This window comes from Oscarella lobularis, chromosome 2, assembly GCF_947507565.1.
Source record: "Oscarella lobularis chromosome 2, ooOscLobu1.1, whole genome shotgun sequence".
In the NCBI taxonomy this organism is placed as follows: Eukaryota; Metazoa; Porifera; class Homoscleromorpha; order Homosclerophorida; family Oscarellidae; genus Oscarella; species Oscarella lobularis.
The window spans coordinates 941,685-959,755 of NC_089176.1; the positions used below are offsets into that span (position 1 = coordinate 941,685).

The 18,071-nt window shown below is 48.0% G+C and overlaps 7 protein-coding genes across 10 annotated transcripts; 5 read left to right on the forward strand and 2 right to left on the reverse strand.

The window, feature by feature from the left end:
• The first annotated feature begins 43 nt into the window (after positions 1 to 43).
• LOC136183631 (uncharacterized) lies at positions 44 to 3,962 on the forward strand. Of its 2 annotated transcripts, none has more exons than XM_065970340.1 (4): positions 44 to 247; positions 300 to 457; positions 519 to 983; positions 1,046 to 3,962. In XM_065970340.1, exons 2-4 carry the CDS (start codon positions 373 to 375, stop codon positions 3,709 to 3,711), a joined length of 3,216 nt encoding a protein of 1,071 aa, XP_065826412.1. In that variant the 5' UTR covers positions 44 to 247; positions 300 to 372; the 3' UTR covers positions 3,712 to 3,962. The 2 variants fall into 2 exon arrangements, with proteins under 2 accessions (XP_065826412.1, XP_065826413.1); XM_065970341.1 differs by having other exon boundaries at positions 310 to 457.
• On the reverse strand, positions 3,713 to 4,924 carry LOC136183632 (small ribosomal subunit protein uS5). Of its 2 annotated transcripts, none has more exons than XM_065970342.1 (6): positions 4,900 to 4,924; positions 4,700 to 4,824; positions 4,558 to 4,647; positions 4,223 to 4,504; positions 4,006 to 4,165; positions 3,713 to 3,953 (listed from the first exon to the last, which is right to left on the reverse strand). In XM_065970342.1, exons 2-6 carry the CDS (start codon positions 4,820 to 4,822, stop codon positions 3,793 to 3,795), a joined length of 816 nt encoding a protein of 271 aa, XP_065826414.1. In that variant the 5' UTR covers positions 4,823 to 4,824; positions 4,900 to 4,924; the 3' UTR covers positions 3,713 to 3,792. The 2 variants fall into 2 exon arrangements, with proteins under 2 accessions (XP_065826414.1, XP_065826415.1); XM_065970343.1 differs by having other exon boundaries at positions 4,223 to 4,500; positions 4,554 to 4,647.
• A 25-nt stretch (positions 4,925 to 4,949) lies between these two features.
• On the forward strand, positions 4,950 to 8,244 carry LOC136183634 (dynein axonemal intermediate chain 2-like). 2 transcript variants are annotated; one of them, XM_065970345.1, is made up of 14 exons: positions 4,950 to 5,185; positions 5,268 to 5,429; positions 5,490 to 5,608; positions 5,660 to 5,922; positions 5,972 to 6,076; positions 6,127 to 6,269; positions 6,323 to 6,502; positions 6,560 to 6,603; positions 6,654 to 6,789; positions 6,842 to 6,991; positions 7,038 to 7,138; positions 7,193 to 7,467; positions 7,512 to 7,969; positions 8,031 to 8,244. In XM_065970345.1, exons 1-14 carry the CDS (start codon positions 5,003 to 5,005, stop codon positions 8,040 to 8,042), a joined length of 2,331 nt encoding a protein of 776 aa, XP_065826417.1. In that variant the 5' UTR covers positions 4,950 to 5,002; the 3' UTR covers positions 8,043 to 8,244. The 2 variants fall into 2 exon arrangements, with proteins under 2 accessions (XP_065826417.1, XP_065826418.1); XM_065970346.1 differs by having other exon boundaries at positions 7,521 to 7,969.
• Positions 8,202 to 9,487, reverse strand: LOC136183639 (cytosolic Fe-S cluster assembly factor NUBP2 homolog). The gene is made up of 7 exons (XM_065970351.1): positions 9,297 to 9,487; positions 9,143 to 9,231; positions 8,970 to 9,079; positions 8,848 to 8,919; positions 8,714 to 8,796; positions 8,552 to 8,662; positions 8,202 to 8,500 (listed from the first exon to the last, which is right to left on the reverse strand). Exons 1-7 carry the CDS (start codon positions 9,423 to 9,425, stop codon positions 8,297 to 8,299), a joined length of 798 nt encoding a protein of 265 aa, XP_065826423.1. The 5' UTR covers positions 9,426 to 9,487; the 3' UTR covers positions 8,202 to 8,296.
• Positions 9,166 to 16,089, forward strand: LOC136183633 (CD109 antigen-like). The gene is made up of 37 exons (XM_065970344.1): positions 9,166 to 9,484; positions 9,599 to 9,670; positions 9,720 to 9,883; positions 9,942 to 9,967; positions 10,026 to 10,185; positions 10,248 to 10,318; positions 10,366 to 10,417; positions 10,475 to 10,548; positions 10,600 to 10,639; positions 10,691 to 10,775; positions 10,832 to 10,955; positions 11,003 to 11,132; positions 11,201 to 11,313; positions 11,369 to 11,536; positions 11,599 to 11,718; positions 11,776 to 11,838; positions 11,905 to 12,096; positions 12,150 to 12,299; positions 12,354 to 12,428; positions 12,486 to 12,679; positions 12,739 to 12,856; positions 12,912 to 13,025; positions 13,074 to 13,313; positions 13,368 to 13,425; positions 13,477 to 13,560; positions 13,616 to 13,792; positions 13,842 to 13,923; positions 13,973 to 14,129; positions 14,186 to 14,266; positions 14,324 to 14,498; positions 14,560 to 14,771; positions 14,823 to 14,984; positions 15,033 to 15,208; positions 15,261 to 15,348; positions 15,394 to 15,471; positions 15,525 to 15,630; positions 15,679 to 16,089. The coding sequence occupies exons 2-37, from the start codon at positions 9,615 to 9,617 to the stop codon at positions 15,903 to 15,905; spliced, it is 4,392 nt and encodes a 1,463-aa protein (XP_065826416.1). The 5' UTR covers positions 9,166 to 9,484; positions 9,599 to 9,614; the 3' UTR covers positions 15,906 to 16,089.
• Positions 16,090 to 16,135: 46 nt separating this feature from the next.
• On the forward strand, positions 16,136 to 17,305 carry LOC136183640 (synaptogyrin-2-like). The gene is made up of 3 exons (XM_065970352.1): positions 16,136 to 16,253; positions 16,316 to 16,723; positions 16,780 to 17,305. Exons 1-3 carry the CDS (start codon positions 16,158 to 16,160, stop codon positions 16,975 to 16,977), a joined length of 702 nt encoding a protein of 233 aa, XP_065826424.1. The 5' UTR covers positions 16,136 to 16,157; the 3' UTR covers positions 16,978 to 17,305.
• LOC136183642 (synaptogyrin-2-like) lies at positions 17,247 to 18,071 on the forward strand. The gene is made up of 3 exons (XM_065970354.1): positions 17,247 to 17,380; positions 17,440 to 17,826; positions 17,888 to 18,071. Exons 1-3 carry the CDS (start codon positions 17,318 to 17,320, stop codon positions 17,984 to 17,986), a joined length of 549 nt encoding a protein of 182 aa, XP_065826426.1. The 5' UTR covers positions 17,247 to 17,317; the 3' UTR covers positions 17,987 to 18,071.

Here is an 18,071-nt window from a genome sequence, read left to right on the forward strand (position 1 = left end):
CATTTTCGTGAGCAATGCGCCTGCGCAAGAATTAAGAGTGAACCACAGACAAGTTGGGGGTGTTTCGCAGCGTCTGCGTGCTACCTGGGCGCGGCTGCGAGTACTATGCTTCGGTATATGATGACCTTACATTCGCACGAGAGGGTTCAAAGTTTCTGCGAAGTTCGGCGCCGCGTCACGAAACTATCCCTCTCGTATCATTTCACTCCCTGCTCGCTAGAAACAGCAGCACTGTCGCCGTTTCGAAGTAAATGAAAAATAACAAAAATTATTTAATTTTTTGAAAAGGCGTTACGTAGGCGTGTACAGTGAGTGCGTCACATGATACACGCATCTTGGGGGGTGCTCACATTCCGCCGCTGATAGCTCAAGATGCAAGAGAAATCGTTCAGATCCGCTTCTCAAACTTCGAAACAGCGCTCTCGAAGCAACCTATCTCTCATTAGCAATGACTCTGGTGGGTTTTCTCGTCAAATCGATTGTGAGGTTGCTTCCTACTAACGCCCTTTTTTTTCTAGGTGTCGTCGAAGGCTTTCTACAGCCGACGAGGCCGCCAGACATCTACATTCACTGCGGGACTGTCGACGAGCCGGCGGCTTCCAACCTATTCTCAACTATGATGCGGTTGTTTCCCCACCGCAACGTTTTTTTCGATAAGGAGTCGATCAAGTGGGGCGACGACGTACTGACATTGATCCAAGTCAATCTCGCCGCCGCTCGTCTCGCCGTCGTTCTCATCTCCGACGCATACCTGCAGTCGAGCGAGTCCTGTCTTCAACTGAACTCGTTGCTGCAAAGACAGACGCAGAGAGGAGAGCAAACGCTCATACTGCCCATATTCATAGAGCCCGTCAGCGAGGATCTTGTAAAGGCCAAATTACCACTTATTGCCTCTCTCCGAGCCGAGTACGTTTACCCGGACACCCAAGGAGCAATAGACTTCTCTTCACTGTGTAATCATCTCGAGTCCCTTCTTTTGCCAGGTGGGCACGAGGCCAATATAAACATTTGTAGAAGTGATTATGATAAGGTTTCTTTTGTTTAGCTGGAGAGGCGGCTGGTTCTAATTCTTTCGTGGACGGCGTGCCGCCCGTTCTGCAGCATTGCAATCGAGATCAAACATTGAACGATTTGTCTGTTTGGCTCAAGGATTCGTCCGGCAATTGTCCTCTGACGTTCATTCATGGTCTTCCCGGTATAGGCAAGAGTCTCGTTGCTAAGCTCTTTGGTCGCGTGGCAAGCCAGCAGCTGCATTGGAAAGTCGTTTACGTGGGCGAACGCGATCTGCGACACCTCGGCGGCAAAGAAATCGAATTCGTTCGTTTGAATGCATCAGCTGGCGATGTTCTCATCATTCTCGACGGTTGCGATTGTTTAATTGAAGCTGCGCCTACTGCATTCAACGAGTTACTTTACGACTGCTTACGTCATGCTAAGAAGATCCTCGTGACGTCACGAAGTCACTTCAGCGTCGTCGACTTGAATCCCAATGTGATCGATCTGCCGCCGCTCGAACAGAACGAAACGGAGATATATTTGCTTAAGATGTTTTCCACAATGGGGGTCGCGGATGCAAAGTCTCTTGCTTCAAATTCATTTGGTCATCCAATGCTTCTCAATCACTTCATCGAGCTGATCAGGGGTAATGTGTTTACTCCACGAGAGCTGGCAGCTGAAGTCGACGCTGCGGGTTTCAGAGACCTATGGACGTTTCTTAACTGCACTCTCACCACTGCGTCAGCTGACCGAGATCGACTCTGGTGCGTCTTTGAGCGCTGCTTCAGCGCATTTGGCGAAGACAGGTTGGCTAAAATGGCTTGTCTCGCCGTCTTTCCGCGATCGTTCACCGCAAAGGCGGCACAGGCTATCACTGGTAATAATTCCGTTGCGACGTTCATGGCAGATCGAAGTCTTTTAACGCGTGTCAGCGGAGGCCGACTCGAAATGGCTCATTCGCTAAAATCGTTTCTACGACACGTCGCGAAGACGACGTACCTTCAAACGTACAATGACGCCAAGGTCCAGTACTACTCCTACTACATTAGACTGATTCTCAAACTGAGCCACATGCTCTGCACAAAGCACGTGCTTAGCGAATTTGAGGCGGACAAGCACAACTTCGAGTTTGTTCTCACTTGCAACACGATTCCATTGGAACTTCATGAAGATTTCATGGACATGGTACTTCGAGCTAATCTTCTTCTGAAATTTTGCTGGTCGCAGGACCATCTGGTGAAACTCTACGAGAGGTGCATTGACTTAGCCACTAAAAGAGAACAGATGACGGTGAAAGCTGGACTTGAAATTCTTCTTGCGGATCAATACGTTTGCCGCGGTCGGGCCGACGATGCTGTTTATCTACTTGAACAGGCGAAAAAGGTCTTCGAGAGCGATGACAAGGACGCGTACGTGCTCGCATTGGCGAGTTGCTATGCAACCTTGGGAAGTGCTCATCGATGTCGAGGCAGCGTCGAGGAGGCGTTGATGAATCTTTTCAAAGCCAAAGAGCTGCACGACACTAATTCTTCTCTCCGTCGCGACTCCGAGTGTCGCGAGTGTCGCGTGTCCGTCTTGCACGCTCTCGGCGTGACGTTTGCTCATTTGAATCTCAACTCGAAGGCGCTGACCTGGTTCAAGCGTGCGCAAGTGGAATGCCAGATGTTGGGTCAGCCAATTGAAGCGAAGCCCGAGGGCTCCCAGCGGAGACCCTGTATGGTGGGCTGCGTTCATCCTTACATGGCTGACATATACCTGAATATGGCCGAAGTGGCGAGCGCCTCGGGAAATCATAAACAAGCTTTAATTTATTTGCAGAAGATTGGAACGATTCAGGAGAAGCTGGGATTTGATGCCGTTATACCTGCTCAGGTCACGTACACCGAAGGCGTCATTGGGTGTCTGGCTGGAGGTGACAGAAGGGACGCTGGGATTCAAGCGATGGAGAAGGCGTTTTGCGTCTCGCGAGGCCTGCTGCGCTTCTTTATTGGATTTATTCTCGGGAAAATTAGGTATGGTCAAAAGGAATTTGCCGCTGCCTTTAGCTACTTCTGCGCGGCAAAGAGTGCAGCCGATGAAATCGCCTACAAAGGCTACGGATACAAGGAAGCGTTGGCCTACGGATGCGTTAGCGCTAAAGTTGAGGGAAACGCCAAAGCGACGTCACTCTACGAGGAATTGCGTCGTTGTTTCAGTCATCAAAGCAAGGGTGAACTCGATCAGATTCTGGCCCCAGTGTTGAGCGTCATGAATGGGTCACTAATTTTCCCCAAAGCGGTGATCTGCTGCTGGTTTTATAATCAATTCTGCTGTCATCATCGATGTCTCGCCAAAGCGTCCAATACTTCAGGTCTAAGCAAATTTCCCTTCTCTGATCTGGGAAGGGCCAAGTTTCGTCTTGCTCTGGATCAGACGCAGACAAGACAAGAAGTCCGAAGCGAGATCTTATCACCGAGCGAGATTAATGAGGACGAAGCGGGGTCTTGTGATAGTGAGCCTTTGTTCCTGTCAAGCCGGAAGACAAGCAGTCTGAGATCTCAAAGAAGCCGTCCTTGTGAAATTCGGCCAAAGTCTGATTTTGTCAAACCAGACCAAGAAAAGAGTGAGGACCAGGTGCATCAAATGGGAGACGAATCGGTTCTGCCTTCGCCGGTCTTCAACGCGGGAAAATTCATCTTTAAAACCGGAGGGAGAGACAGAAGTGACACGCATTAAATCAGAGACAAAGAACTCATTTTTATTAGAACGTTCACAGTGCTACAATTCTAGAAGTTCCAACACTGCTCCTTCAGCCACTCAAGATTCAAGCATGTGAGACGAAGCAGCACTTCGAACCGGATTCTTAGCCAGATGATCAGTGAACTCCTGATAGGGAGATTTCGTGAAAACGGTCTCCTTCCACAAGTCCGGCGTCAAATAGGAGAACGTCTTGGCAATGGCAGCATACGTTGCCTTGGCTAATAAGAAGAAAATAACCATCCAGGTAACTCACATCAGATGCAAACTAACCAAAGTTTCCTAGAGTCCTCGTGCTTCCACGCGCCGAAGTGTAGCAATCCTCAATACCGGCCATATGCAAGAGTTTCTTCGGAACGGGCGCCGACACAATGCCAGTTCCACGCGGAGCGGGAATCAGACGCATGACAGTCGACCCACATTTCCCCGTAACCTACACCAAGACTATTTTCCAAAACCCCCTGATGATGACGTCAAAAATCCCCCAAACCTTGCACGGGACAGTGTGAGGACGTCCGAGCTTATTTCCCCAATAACCCTGTCGAACGGGTATGACGGAGAGCTTGGCGAGCGTGATGGCTCCTCGAATTGCCGTCGCCACTTCCTTCGAACACTTGACGCCCAAGCCGAGATGCCCATTTCGATCGCCGATCGCGACGAACGCCTTGAAGCGCGTGCGCTGTCCGGCGCGAGTCTGCTTTTGAACGGGCATGATCTTGAGAACTTCGTCTTTGAGAGCGCTGCCGAGAAAGAAATCGATGATCTCGGCTTCCTAAACAGGCAATCCAATAAGAGGCTCATAACATAAGAGGCTCGAATACTTGCCTTGATAGGCAAAGAGAAGAGGTAGATGTCTTCCAGCTTCTTGATCTTCATATCCTTGACTAATCGGCCGAGTTTCGTGACAGGGACCCACTAGAGGCGGCTCTATAAGGTTGGGGATGTGCGTTTGTCTTTTGCGACTTGCCTCCTTGTCGTCCGGCTTGCCACGGCCGCGTCCGCGACCGCGTCCACGGCCTCGGCCGCGTCCTCGTCCTCCGCGACCGAATCCGCCTCGAAAACCACCACCGGTCGGGCCTGCGTCCGCCATTGCTAGCGACAGAACAAGAAAGAGTCGCGTAAAGACGAAGATCGAAAAGAAAAGCGAAGATACGCGAGGCCTCTTACGTGATGCTCCACACTTGATACGGGAAAACTTTGTCGGGGGTTAGAGCATGCGCATGCACTCCCTAGCGACGAGATTCACAACGCCCCCCTTTCGAGCAAAAGCATGGAAATCGTCTACGTTTACACGAAGAAGCGAAGCGAATTCGGTCGCCAGTGCAACTTCCAAGATCGCCAAGCCGAAATCCACACGGACATCGGTCCGGACGAGTCGATCGCCGCGCAATTCATCAATCGCGATCCGTGTCACGCCGCCATACAAAACGCGCCGGAAATGTCGGAACACGAGGTAAGAACGAAGACGAGAGCAGGAAGACAGCCAAGTCTCGACTACATTTAAAAAAAAAATTCAATATTATTTCGTATTCGAGGTTAACACCGAGCGATTCGAGACGGAGAGTCGAGGCATGAATCACACGGAAGGCGGCTGGCCGAAAGACGTCAATCCCAACGAAGTGGAACAAACAATTCGATTTCGAAAGAAAGTCGAAAAAGACGAATACTACATGCAGATGATTCAAAAACTAGGCGATGTAAAACAGAAAAAGACGACTAGTAGCAACGTCGAATCCCAGACATCTTTCTTTGTACAGACCATGGAACATTGTATCAAGCAAAACAACGCCGTCGACATATACGAAGAATACTTTCAGGGCATCAACACGGTCGTGTCGAACGAACCGCCGGAAGCGAAAACAATCAACGTGTTTAGGTAAGAAAAATTTGTTTATCAGAAGTTCTGAGTACTCATTTGCTATAATAGGGATCCGAATGGAGATTCTTACAAGCGAACGGCGTCGTCGTTGAGTTGGCATCCGGACGGAGCGCTGAAATTAGCCGTCGCTCATTCGGAGCTCGAGTTTCAGCGAGCGCCGCGAGGCATGTGCACGCACTCCTACATTTGGAATTTGGAGAAGCCGAATAAGCCCGAGATGACGTTGAAACCGATCTCGCCGCTCGTCTGCTTGGAGTACAATCCGAAAGATTCGCACGTGCTCGTTGGAGGATGCTACAATGGACTTTTAGGTGAGAAAAATGTATTTGTATATAATTGAAGCTACTTTAAAGTTGGTAGGCTTTTGGGATACCAGAAAGGGCTCGTATCCCGTTGAGATGTCCTCAATCAACCATAGTCATCAGGACCCCGTTTTCAAAGTTCGCTTTCTCTCCTCCAAAACTGGTACAGTTCAAGTTTCGCTTGCCTACCATTGCCGAAACTCTCTCATTTAGGCACTGAATTTTTCTCCACGTCAACGGACGGTCGCGTTCTGTGGTGGGATATTCGAAAAATCAGCGAGCCAACGGATTCTCTGGTACTCGAATACGAAGGCCAACGGCTCGGCGGCGTGTCTCTTGATTTTGAATCAACAATGGTTTGACTGACTTTGTCTACCTCTTCTCCGTCAACAGAAAATTTTCTCTTTAGCCTACAAAATTCTTGGTGGGCACTGAGCAAAAAGTCGTGCTACTCTGCAACAGGAAAGCCAAAACGCCAGCGGACCGAATAACAGCTGCCTACTCGGATCACGTGGGAGCTGTTTATGGTCTGCAACGAAATCCGTTTTTCCCGAAAAACTTTCTGACTATATCAGACTGGCAAGCAAGGGTAACCAAATCATATTGAAAATAATTTTTATAGTGTACATGTAACGTTTGCTATTAGATTTGGTCAGAAGATTTCAAGGAATCGCCAATCACGTGGACTCGGTCAGATATATAAAGAACGCTGTATGATTTAGCTAACGTTTCTTTCTTAGGCAACATAGGCATTACGTGACTGACGGCTGTTGGAGTCCCACTCGTCCCGCCGTCTTCTTCACCACCCAATGGAATGGCACGTTGGACATTTGGGATTTCGTCTTCAAGCACAGGGAACCCGCTCTCACAGTCAAAGTAAAACGATATCATGCTTCTTTTACGTCTGCGAAGTGCCGTTGTTTTTCAGGTTGGCGGTGAATCGCCTCTATTTTCCGTTTCCGTGCCCGACAATGGCCGCATGGTGGCCGTTGGAGCGCACGACGGCACGGTGACTCTGTTAGAATTGTCTGACAACTTGTGCAACTTGCAGCCGAACGAGAAGGCGTCCGTATCGTCGGTATAAAGGGCGAAAGACGTTGCGCTTCTCTGAATTTTCTCTTTAGATGTTCGAAAGGGAGTTGCGTCGAGAGAAGACTCTCGAGTCGCGATACAGGGAAATGCGGGCCAAGGAGAGAGCGAAGAGCAGCGCCGCCGCAGCACTCAAGTCGGACGATTCCTTACAAGAAGAAATCCGACCTTAGATGTTTTGTTTTCTCAGGGAAGAGCCCTCTGAAGGAACCGAGGCTCAGAATGGTCACGATGACCTGATTGCGGATACGACGCGTATGTATTGGGAAGCCCTTGCTCAGGAGAAGTCTGAGCGTGAAAGGAGAGCTCAGAAGAAGGCTGAAACGAAAGAAGGGAAGAAGAAAGTGGAGATCGACGCGGAGCCGCGTGACGTAAAAGAAGAGAGTCAGGAACCAGAGGAGGAGAGAGACGACGTACTTGAGAAGCAGGATGTTGCAGAGAACGGCAATGGAATTAACGGCGAAGGTAAGAGGAAAAGACGTGTAGCTTATATGACTGTTTTGGAAAAGATGCCGCAGTTGAGAAGCCAAAGGCAGAGGAGTCGAAGCCTGAAGAACCAAAGCCTGAAGAACCTAAGGCTGAAGAACCTAAAGCTGAAGAGCCAAAGGCGGAGGAACCAAAGGCTGAAGAACCAAAGGCTGAAGAACCAAAGGCTGAAGAATCTAAAGATGAAGAGCCTAAGGCTGAGGAGCCCAAGGCCGAGGAGCCTAAGGCCGAGGAGCCTAAGGCTGAAGAACCTAAGCCTGAAAATGAGCAGGCCGAAATAAAAGCTGCAGAGCCAGAGCCGCCTAAAGAGAAGACGTCAACAGACGAAGAAACGAAATTGGCTGAAGAGAATGCGGCAACAGGGACGAGCGAAGCTGCAGCAAAGCCAGAGGAAGCGCCTCAAGCAAACGGTGAATCAGAGCCTTCAGCTGCAGCAGCACCTGATGTAAAAGAGACGGGAGACGCTGAGGACAAGGCAAAGGTAGAGTAAATAAATTCGCTGCTTCGGAGAAACCAATGTACATCTTCTCTTATGTATACAGGATGGTGATTGAACAGCCAAATCATAGGTAAGACACGCTTGCCTGTACATACTATCGTCTAACAGAAAAAGACTTTTTGATCACTATCATTACACTCGTTTGACTGACTGCCTTGGATATCTCTGTGGCTTTGAGTCCCACCTACTCCTCTTAGTTACAAGAGACGTCATAGTCAACCTCATATTTCTTGTAATGAATAAATGACGTCAAATGATACACGCCACAGACGTAGAAAAAGGTAAACATGTACTTATATGCAGCAACTACTACTCTAGTCTTTTTGAGAGATTTGCAACAATCTCTTGTATTGACTTGCACGCTTTAGACTCAGGAAACGCCTCCACGAACGACTTTCCCTCATCTCCGCATGCCGCAAGATTCGGATCAAGTGGAATGGATCCTAAGAACGGCACGTCAGCGTGCTTGGCCAGCATCTCGCCGCCGCCGCGGGAAAACACGTTTGTGCAGTGCTGCACATAAAATAAGAATGCGTCAATACGTTGCAAATTGACGCTGCTTACAGAACAATGAGGGCAGACGTAGCCGCTCATGTTTTCCACAATGCCAAGAATGGGCAGTTTGGTTTTGCTGCAAAACGACACTTCTCTCCTCACGTCGGCAGTGGCAACAGCCTAAAACAGGAGGTAATACAAAGGTATGCTCACACACACAGTCACTGAGACCTGAGACGTGGTCACTAGGACGGCTCCGTCCGGTTTACACGAGATGATATTCTCGATAACTGTGATGTGTTCGTCACTTGTGCCTATACCCTCATTCTAATTAGTTAATTATAAATATTTGTGGCTGCGCTTGCCGGGTGGCGTGTCAATGATGAGGTAGTCTAGTTCTCCCCAATACACGTCGACGAGAAATTGCTTTATCATAGCTAATTAATTAATTAATTAGACATTCAAATTTTCAACAATTCGTGCCCACCGTTCTTCTTAGGTCCTCGCCACACGACCGCGTCGCCGCGGCCGGCCAAGAGGAAAGCAATGGACATGACTCCGAGTCGTTGACTTGCGTCGCAATATACGGGCAACCAACTATAGAACGAAGACTGTTCGAAACCGGGGCAACAGCTGCGACGCTTTCTCTTCGCGCCTGACCCTTCGGAGCACTGATGAACGTCGCGTTTTTCGATTCCGAGCATACGAGGGATGCTTGGACCGCACAGATCGACGTCTAGCAGTCCGACCTGTCGCGAAAGGAACGAAAAACGCTTCGATCGTGGGAGGTCACGTGCGTGCTTCTCCTCCTCGCCTTTTTGCCATTCTGCACGAGTGTGAGAGCCAGTTGCGTTGCAAAAGTGCTTTTTCCGACGCCACCCTTGCCCGAAAGCACTAACACGATGTGCTTTACGCTCTGAAGGACTTGCGTCGCGTCGGACATCTTTGGTTGATAGCAATGACCAGAGGTCGCTAGTTTACCGGGGCCTCTTAGAGACGAAAGTAAGGCATTAGAATGTCACACGCTAGTCTTAGTGCAGATATTTTTGCCTTTTTTTTCACGTGATTAAAACGTTCGTCACGTGCCTACAGTATACATAAATACATCCGCGCTAGGTCCGGCGCAGCACTGATGCCCGCCTTCGTCGTTTTGCTCTCCATTCTCGTCGCCGTTGTCACGGCAAAGCAGTAAGCTACCTCTATCGCCGTACAATATCCCGCGAACCGTGTGCCTAAGCTCGTATCTGATCGTCGCACCGAAAACGGTGCGTCCAGGCCTACCCGTTCGGGTCGCGGTGCGCATTTTCGAAGCGCAATCTAGCGTGACGGTCAACGTGACTCTCGCTGCGACGAATGGAGTCCATTCGCCGCTGGCATCCGCCTCCGTTGCCGTCGACTCGAGTAAGAGACCAGACAAAGTTCCGCGGCGCAGCGAAACACGCCTGTTTTATTTACACAGACTCGGATGCCACGGTTGATATTCAAGTGATAAATAGCGTTCGGCCCTTTCCGAGAAAAGTGAAACCGTTTTGTATATAAACAGATGCCCGCTCGGTTTCCAAGCACTGATGGCGCGTACGCGTTGAATGTGACGGGATCGGGCGGATTGACATTCGACGATGGAGTCATGGTGACGGTCGATTCGAAGTGCCTGTCACTTTTTGTTCAAACCGACAAGGGCATCTACAACCCAGGAGAGACGGGTTTAATTTTCCGGAAAAAATGACGTCACTTGCTTTGTTTTACGCGTACGTCGTTTTTATAGTGAGGATGCGCCTTATTGGCTACGATCGCGACTTGAAACCGTTCACAGGAAAGGTTGACGTTCAAATAATGGTGAGAGTACGCTCGACTCTTTTTTTTATCTAAGTTTTTTTGCAAAGGATCCTAATAGCAATTTGATGGCTAATTGGTTAGATGTTGAAGTTGACGGGGGCAAGTAACAGTAGTGCTATAAAGATTATTGTCTAACGCTTTCCTTGCTTGCTCTAGGAATTGCTTTGCGAGATTTTCCTCTTGCAACTGAACCCCCTCTTGGCACGTGGAAAATCGAAGTGAAAGGAAACGTGAGTGCATTTTTCAGAGTACTACAACATAAGGTCTGATTTTCTTCGTAGTGCATTGATCAAAGCCAACAGTTTAAAGTGGTCAAATATGGTGAAAATAGAAGGCGGAATTTATTGCGATGTTTCTATTAGTTTTTTTCAGTACTGCCAAGATTCGAAGTGTCAATCAATTCTCGTTCGTACATTGTTGCAACGGACGAATTCGTATCCGGATCGCTTTCAGCAGAGTACGCGAGAAAAAAAAAAAAGTGATGACTTGTTAAAATTATGTATATTGTTGCAGATACACGTACGGACTGCCCGTAAAAGGATCGGCTATACTCACGTTCTACCTCCCAGAAGAATTCTACCCAGATAAACAGAGTAGCGACTTTCAGTATCCATCCTTTTCAATCACCCTTCCTAATGTTAGTATGCACTGAAAAGTCTGTCGCTTTTCTCAGAATTCTTTTAGTTTGACGGTGACTACGCCTTTACGGTTTCACGTACCAATCTGATTTCTTTGAGAGCGCCCAACGATCGGCGGGGTCTTCCCACTTACGGCCAATTAGCCATCAATGCTTCGGTTTCCGAAGAAACCACGGGTGATCCTCGCATTATGCCGCGCTGCTTCTTTCCAATTATTGATCGTGGCGCGCGTTGCATGTTGCAGGCACGACGTTTCATCATCAAGCTTTGGCGAACTTTTATGCCGATCCCGTCGTATTGAAATTTCACGACTCGACTCCGTCAACGTACAAACCCGGTCTCGCGTTTCCTGCCAGAGTAAGAAATGCCAAATGCAGAGTAGACGAATAAAAGGCGATTTGTTTCCTGAAAGATTGTCGTTACCTATCGCGATAACACCCCGGTGACTGATAGCGAAGTAGACGTCTCCATCCGAACTAGTGCGACGTCGACTCCTGAAACGACGACGCATGCTGTTCGAAATGGAATCGCTGATATTCTCGCCAATGTTCCGTCCGACGCGAACCACTTTCACATAACCGTATGATCTCCATCTCTCCACGACGCTCTTTTTACAAAACAAAAGAAATCGCGAGTTCTTAGGTTTCTTATCAGGACGAGACGATGAATCGACCCGTGACTGCGAGCACGTTTCCCGCTCAAGCGGAGTCGCCTAGAAAAAGCTACATTCAACTAAGGAGCTCGAGCACAGCTTCAGCAAAGGTATTATTGCTATGTTCTACAGAGATAGGTAATAACGTTGCTTTTTTTTTATTTTAGGCTGGATTGACTGCCGACTTTTTGGTTTCCGCTACATTTCCCATGACTGATCTCTATTACATGGTCTGATATAGATTCTTTAATTAAAGTACACGTACAAGAGTATCGTTGAATGTTTTTCGCTTATAGGTTCTTTCTCGCGGAAACCTTGTCAGTCAGAGCACGTACAATCTGTCTTCGTCGGCCAGCGAAACGACGCTCAGCATTGCCATGACAGCTGACATGGCTCCATTGGCTCGACTCGTCGTGTACGCCATTCGCATTGACGAAGTCGTCGTCGATTCGCTGACCATCAGCGTCGACGGACTATTCAAGAACATCGTATACGAATTCGCTATTTTTTTAGTTTATCTCAGCCCGATTTCTTTTGCAAGGTAACTCTGAGTTTGAGCGAAGTCGAAGCGAGACCGGCAGACGACGTCAGTTTGCAAGTTACCGCCTCACCGAATTCGTATGTAGGTCTACTGGCCGCCGATCAGAGCGTCACATTACTTGCAAAAGGAAACGACATCACTCAATCTTCCGTAGATTTTTAATGCAACGCGACTCTTTTTCTCTCTCTACTTTCTTCTTTTCAGGTGAACGACGAGGTTGATTCTTACGTAACCAGACGACAGTCAGTCGACGCCAAAGACGCGCTAAAAGTCTTCTATGTATAAAACACTGATCCTCAACCGCCGACGTGACGGTTTGCATTTTTATTGATGTAGAATGCTGGTCTTGCAGCAATGAGCGATGCAAATATTTACTCGGACGGAGCTCGTGTTTCTCCCACCACAGTTGTTGTTACTGCAAGTCTGGATTTGGAGAGATTAACTTCAAATGAAATTGAAGAATTGGTCGCTCCAGACCGCGTGCGAACGTTCTTTCCTCAAACGTGGATTTGGGCGAACGCTACGACAGAGTCAGAAACGGCGTAGAGTTGAATGCCACTGATAATATTCGTTTTTTTCCTCCGCACAGCGACTCCGGTACAGCTACGCTCAGTCAAATCGTTCCGGACACAATCACAACTTGGATTGTCAGTGCTTTTGCTATGAACGAGCAGGCGGGACTCGGAGTTCCAAGCTCGACTACTTCGGTACGAACACCATTAGTATTTTTTAATTTTGTTGAAACGTTTTTTTCGCGAATAGCTAAGATCTTTCAAGCCGTTTTTTGTATCGCTGGATCTTCCCTATTCCGTTATTCGAGGCGAACAATTGGCCCTGAAAGTTGTCGTCTTTAATTACTTGCCTACGGATCTAAGTGTTTGTCATTCCTTGATATTCCGTTTAGATAATCCATCGCGATTTTAGGTTCGCATTACGCTCGAAGCGAAGTCGGGTTTACTTGGCGTTTTTGATGATTTTCAGTCGGAACTCGAGGCCGCCTCCAATCCCGGATTTGTCATAACGGATTCAGTCACGGTCGCTTCAAACGACTTGTCCACCGTTAACATTGCCGTAGCTCCGACAAGAATTGGCAGAATTGCTATCAAAGTGACGGCACAGTCATCGTCAGCTGCGGACGCAATTGAAAAGCAGCTTTTAGTTGAAGTTCGTACAAATTAAGAAAAAATATATCAAATTGCTTAGTAAAAATTACTGTAGCCGGAAGGAAGAAAAATCGAGTACACTAGAAACGTTTTTATTCGCCTTGACAATGCAGGTAGATTATAATTTTTTGTTACTGTCAAATCGTTTCTTTACTTCCCAATAGTCAATTCGGTACAAGAAGACGTGCTACTCGACGTTCCCGGAGACGCCATAAAAAATTCGAGTAGAGGCACTGTTACTGTCGTCGGTACACAGAAATTTAAGATTTTTCCTTCGTTTGTTTGATTTCGTCTCTCACGCAGGCGATCTTCTCGGTCCCACGTTGAACAATTTGGAGATGATGGTGCAATTGCCGACCGGATGCGGCGAGCAGAATGCCGCCTTGTTTGCTCCTAATATTTACGTTCGAAATTACCTCGTCGCTATCGGAAAGCTTACCGACGAATTGAAACAGAAAACCGACAGATTCATGATGACAGGTGATGTGAATAATAATAAGATATCCATATCTATCATGGTTTCTTTTAGGGTATCAAAGACAACTAAATTACAAGCATCAAGACGGTTCGTACAGTGTGTGGGGACAAAGAGATTCTAGTGGAAGTTTGTGGTAGGTTTTGAATTCGTTGTATAGCGTTTGTGGTATGGCATTTCTACAGGCTTACTGCGTTTGTTGTGAAACTCTACGCGCAGTCGTCCCAGTACGTTGCTATTGATTCGAATCAAATGACGACGTCTTTGACGTGGATTGTGAGTCAACAAGAGAGCGACGGACACTTCGACGAAGTTGGAACGATTTTCGATCGCGGCCTCTTAGTAAGTGACACATTCCAGTGACGCACTTCTGCCAATAAGTTTTTTCCATGCGGCAGGGAGGACTGGAAGGAGACGTCGCTCGGACGGCGTTCGTTTTGATTTCTCTGGTGGAGGCGAAAAACGCAATGACGTTGCCCGTAGGAGAGAGAATATATCCGTCCTCACGTGGAAATGTTTTGCTGTCTTTTGTTTAGACACCAGATGGTGTAGACACTGCCATTACAAGTGCAAAGTCATATTTGGAGCGTCAGCTAACGAAGCTAACGGATGGCTATAGCGTTCCTATTACTGCCTATGCACTTATCTTAGCTGACAGTGCAAAGGCCTCCGATGCGAAGACTAAACTCATGACTGCAGCTATAACTAAAAGTAACAAATTGGAGCATAGACTCTACGTACGTATAGAGAGCTTTCTTTTTACGAATGGCAGACGGAGCCACTCATTGGACAAACTCAGACGAGACGATTGACGACTCAAACGACATACTGTATTACCCGCATCACGCTCCGGCAGCCGACATTGAGATGACGGGCTATGCTCTTCTCGCACTAACAAAGCTGCAGGACGTCAGCCAAAGTCTTCCAGTGGCCAGATGGCTTAGTCAGCAAAGGAACTCGCTAGGAGGCTGGTCATCCACGCAGGCAAGGAAAACACGTGGTACAGTATGTTCATTGTCTGACTTATTTCTTTAGGATACTGTCATTGCTCTTCAGGCAATGGCCTCCTATGCTCGTTTGACACATAGCGATGGACAAGATTTGACTGTGAAATTGACGTCATCTACCAATTCCAGTTTCACCCACACGTTTGCTGTTAGCGATTTGAATTCCTTCGTTCTTCAGCAAGTGGAAAACGTATGGGAACAGTCACTTTTAACACAGACAGTCACCTTTGTCCTTTAGGTACCCGTGGGGGGAACTCTCGGCGTGATGGTCTCAGGCAACGGAGCGGCACTCCTCCAAGCGTCCGTTTCGTACAACGTTAACGACCGCGAGCCGACTGAGCCGGCGTACGACTTCACGGTTCAAGTCGTCGCTAGTGACGATGGGAGCACGCTGACCATCGAGATGTGCTCAACGTACGCAGAGATAAATCGCCACGCGGGCGCTCGTTTTCACGCTGTACTGTAGGTACAAATTGAATAAAGATTCAGGCATGGTCGTCGTGTCCGGAACGTTGCCATCCGGTTTTGTGGCAGACGAGGATAAACTGGATCAGGTAAAGGAGAAAGGTAACCAGTAAAAATTAACTGTTTTTTGGTAGTTTTTTGAGGATCCGTCATTGGGTGTTCAGCGATACGACGTAAATGATAACGGTCGCATTGATCTTTATTTGAACGAGGTCAGTCTGTCTATCAATTAGGGATCTACGTCTAATGGGACGTTTTCTCGTAGATTTCTACAGGGGAGACGAAGTGCTTAGATATATTTGCCGTTCGTCAGTATGACGTCGGATCGCTTCAGCCAGTCAAAGCCGAAGTCTATAGCTACTATGAACCTGGTACACGAGAATTGAATGCACTTTGGTTACTGACCGTGCCTCCTTTAGAGTTTGAAAAGGTTTCTCATCTCTATGTTCCAACTGGATTGGCCGATCTGCACGTGTGTGATTTGTGCAAGTGTCACACCTCGTGCAACGGATGTGATGGCTACAGTTTGACCAGGCCGTGCCCCACCAGCCGGACGAGTGCAGCAGGAACTGTTTCCGCTAGCATTTTGTCCGTCATTTTCAGCCTCTTCTTGATCCTATTCGCACTAGACAGTTTGAAACCGTGAGCCAGAAACAAAGAATAAACCGCTTTTAGTGATAAAACATTTGTCTGATGTAGGCTGTCTGCTTCTAGATATTACGTAGTAGTTTAGTCATTAGGTCGATAATTTGGGGACTAAGCTGTCAGCTGTATTTCATCAGTTTTTTGTGAATAAATTTTGGCAGCCGGCAGGCGCGCGGCAACATGATCATAGGATCTACCGGGACATCTCCGCTCGACGCACGCTAAACTTTCTCACGGCAAAGCGAATCGATCGATGTACGCTGTGACGATGGAATCTTACGATGATCGCCCGTTCGACGTTTTGGCCTACCTGAAAATGCCTCGAGTCATCGTACGGCTCCTTTCTGTGGTGAGACATACTCTCGGGCCATTCCGCGCTTCGCTCCCACGCCTTTTTGTTGCACGTTTCAGATCTTTTCCGCGATCGTTTTCGGGTGCATCTCGGACAGCGTCGATACGGGTTACGTCTACAAGATGGGAAACGAAGTCTTCGCCAGTTGCGCGTACAACAAGGACAATCGCGTGTGCAATTACGGCGTGGCGACGGGAGTGATTGCGTTCGTCGGCTCCGTCGTCTTTCTCATAGTCGACGCGTTTTACGAGTTTCTCGGCGCTGCGTTCAAGAAGAATTCGACCTTCGCTGATTTGGTGTTTTCAGCCCTCTGGACTCTGATGTGGTTCGTCGGATTTTGCTACCTCGCTGACAGGTGGAGAGTTACCAAGGATCCCAAGGATCCTTCTGGTTTCCCTCTGACAACCAAAGTGAAAAATAACGCTCGAGCTGCAATTGCCTTTTCGTTTTTCTCCGTTATTGCATGGGTAAGGGTAGACGATTTTAGGATCCTATACTATACTGTGTATGGTATGTCCTTTAGGTTATTTTAACTGTTTTTGCTATTAATCGCATTCGTCGGATTATTGCCGGCGATTATGGCGGTGGATACAATGCTCCTTCGGGTTCTGCTAGTCGTGGAGCTGGATACGGTGAAATTGGTTCGGGTGATTCATCCCAGGCCTATCAGGGACCTCCACTCAGCGGCGACAGCCGAAAAACAACGGATGCTGACTACTGAAGAGACAAATGCAGACGGTTTGTCATTTTTCGTTGGGAATTGTTGTAGCACTAAACGCCGTCTATGACATTTGGGCGCACTGTAGAACGGCTTAAAAACTACTGTAGCTAGATGTTGAGACCCCACTTTGTACTCTAACCTTGACAGTCAGAGACACCGGAAGCAACGCAACGTAGAAGCTTAGTAATTGTCTTGTGATTCCTTTTTTTGTAGGTCACTTCCGCTTATCTCACGAGACGAGTAGTCATGAAAGCGTAGTTGCATGACGTCAATATGTTCATTACAGTAAATATAAACACCCGCCGCTCTATGGGTCTGTCACAGTGAAGCGAACAAACCAATGGCTTTCGACCTGCTGGAGTACATCAAAACGCCACGAGTCATTCTTCGACTCTTCGCAATCGTACGTAGGAAGTAGAGGACAAGCGCAGAATCCAAATGCAAACAAATCGCGCTTTTTAGCTCTTCGCCGTCATCGTCTTCGGCTGCATATCGGACGGCGTCACGACCGGAAGCTACGCAATACTGAACACGTGCGCCTTCGATCACGACGACAACGCTTGCCGATTCGGCATCGCCGTCGGCGTTCTCGCCTTCGTCGACGGCCTCGTCTTTCTCGTCGTCTACGCGCTCGTTCAGGGTCGCGACGAAGCGACGTCGTTCGTCAAATATGCGGCGATCGCCGATTTCGTCGTTTCGATCGTCTGGTCGTTCACGTGGCTCGTCTGCTTCTGCTATCTCGCAGATCGATGGAGAACGACCGCTGGACGCTGGACGCATCTCACGGCGCACGTTCAGAACAATGCTCAGGCGGCACTCGCCTTTTCTTTCTTTTCTATCGGCGTTTGGGTAACTTACGCGATTGTTATTTTCACATTCTGTACGAAATCAATTTTTTGTTAAATTTTAGGTTGCCTTGGAAATTTTGGCGTTTCTTCGATGGCGAAAACTCGTTTCGAAAAAGTCTGAGGCTGATGTATCGCAGGAATATCCACCTGGTCAGCCCTGAGTCTTACTGATCAGAATTCAATTACTTTAATTATCGCAATAGCTGTTTAATGACACTATGCCTAAATATAGACAGTGACGTCTTA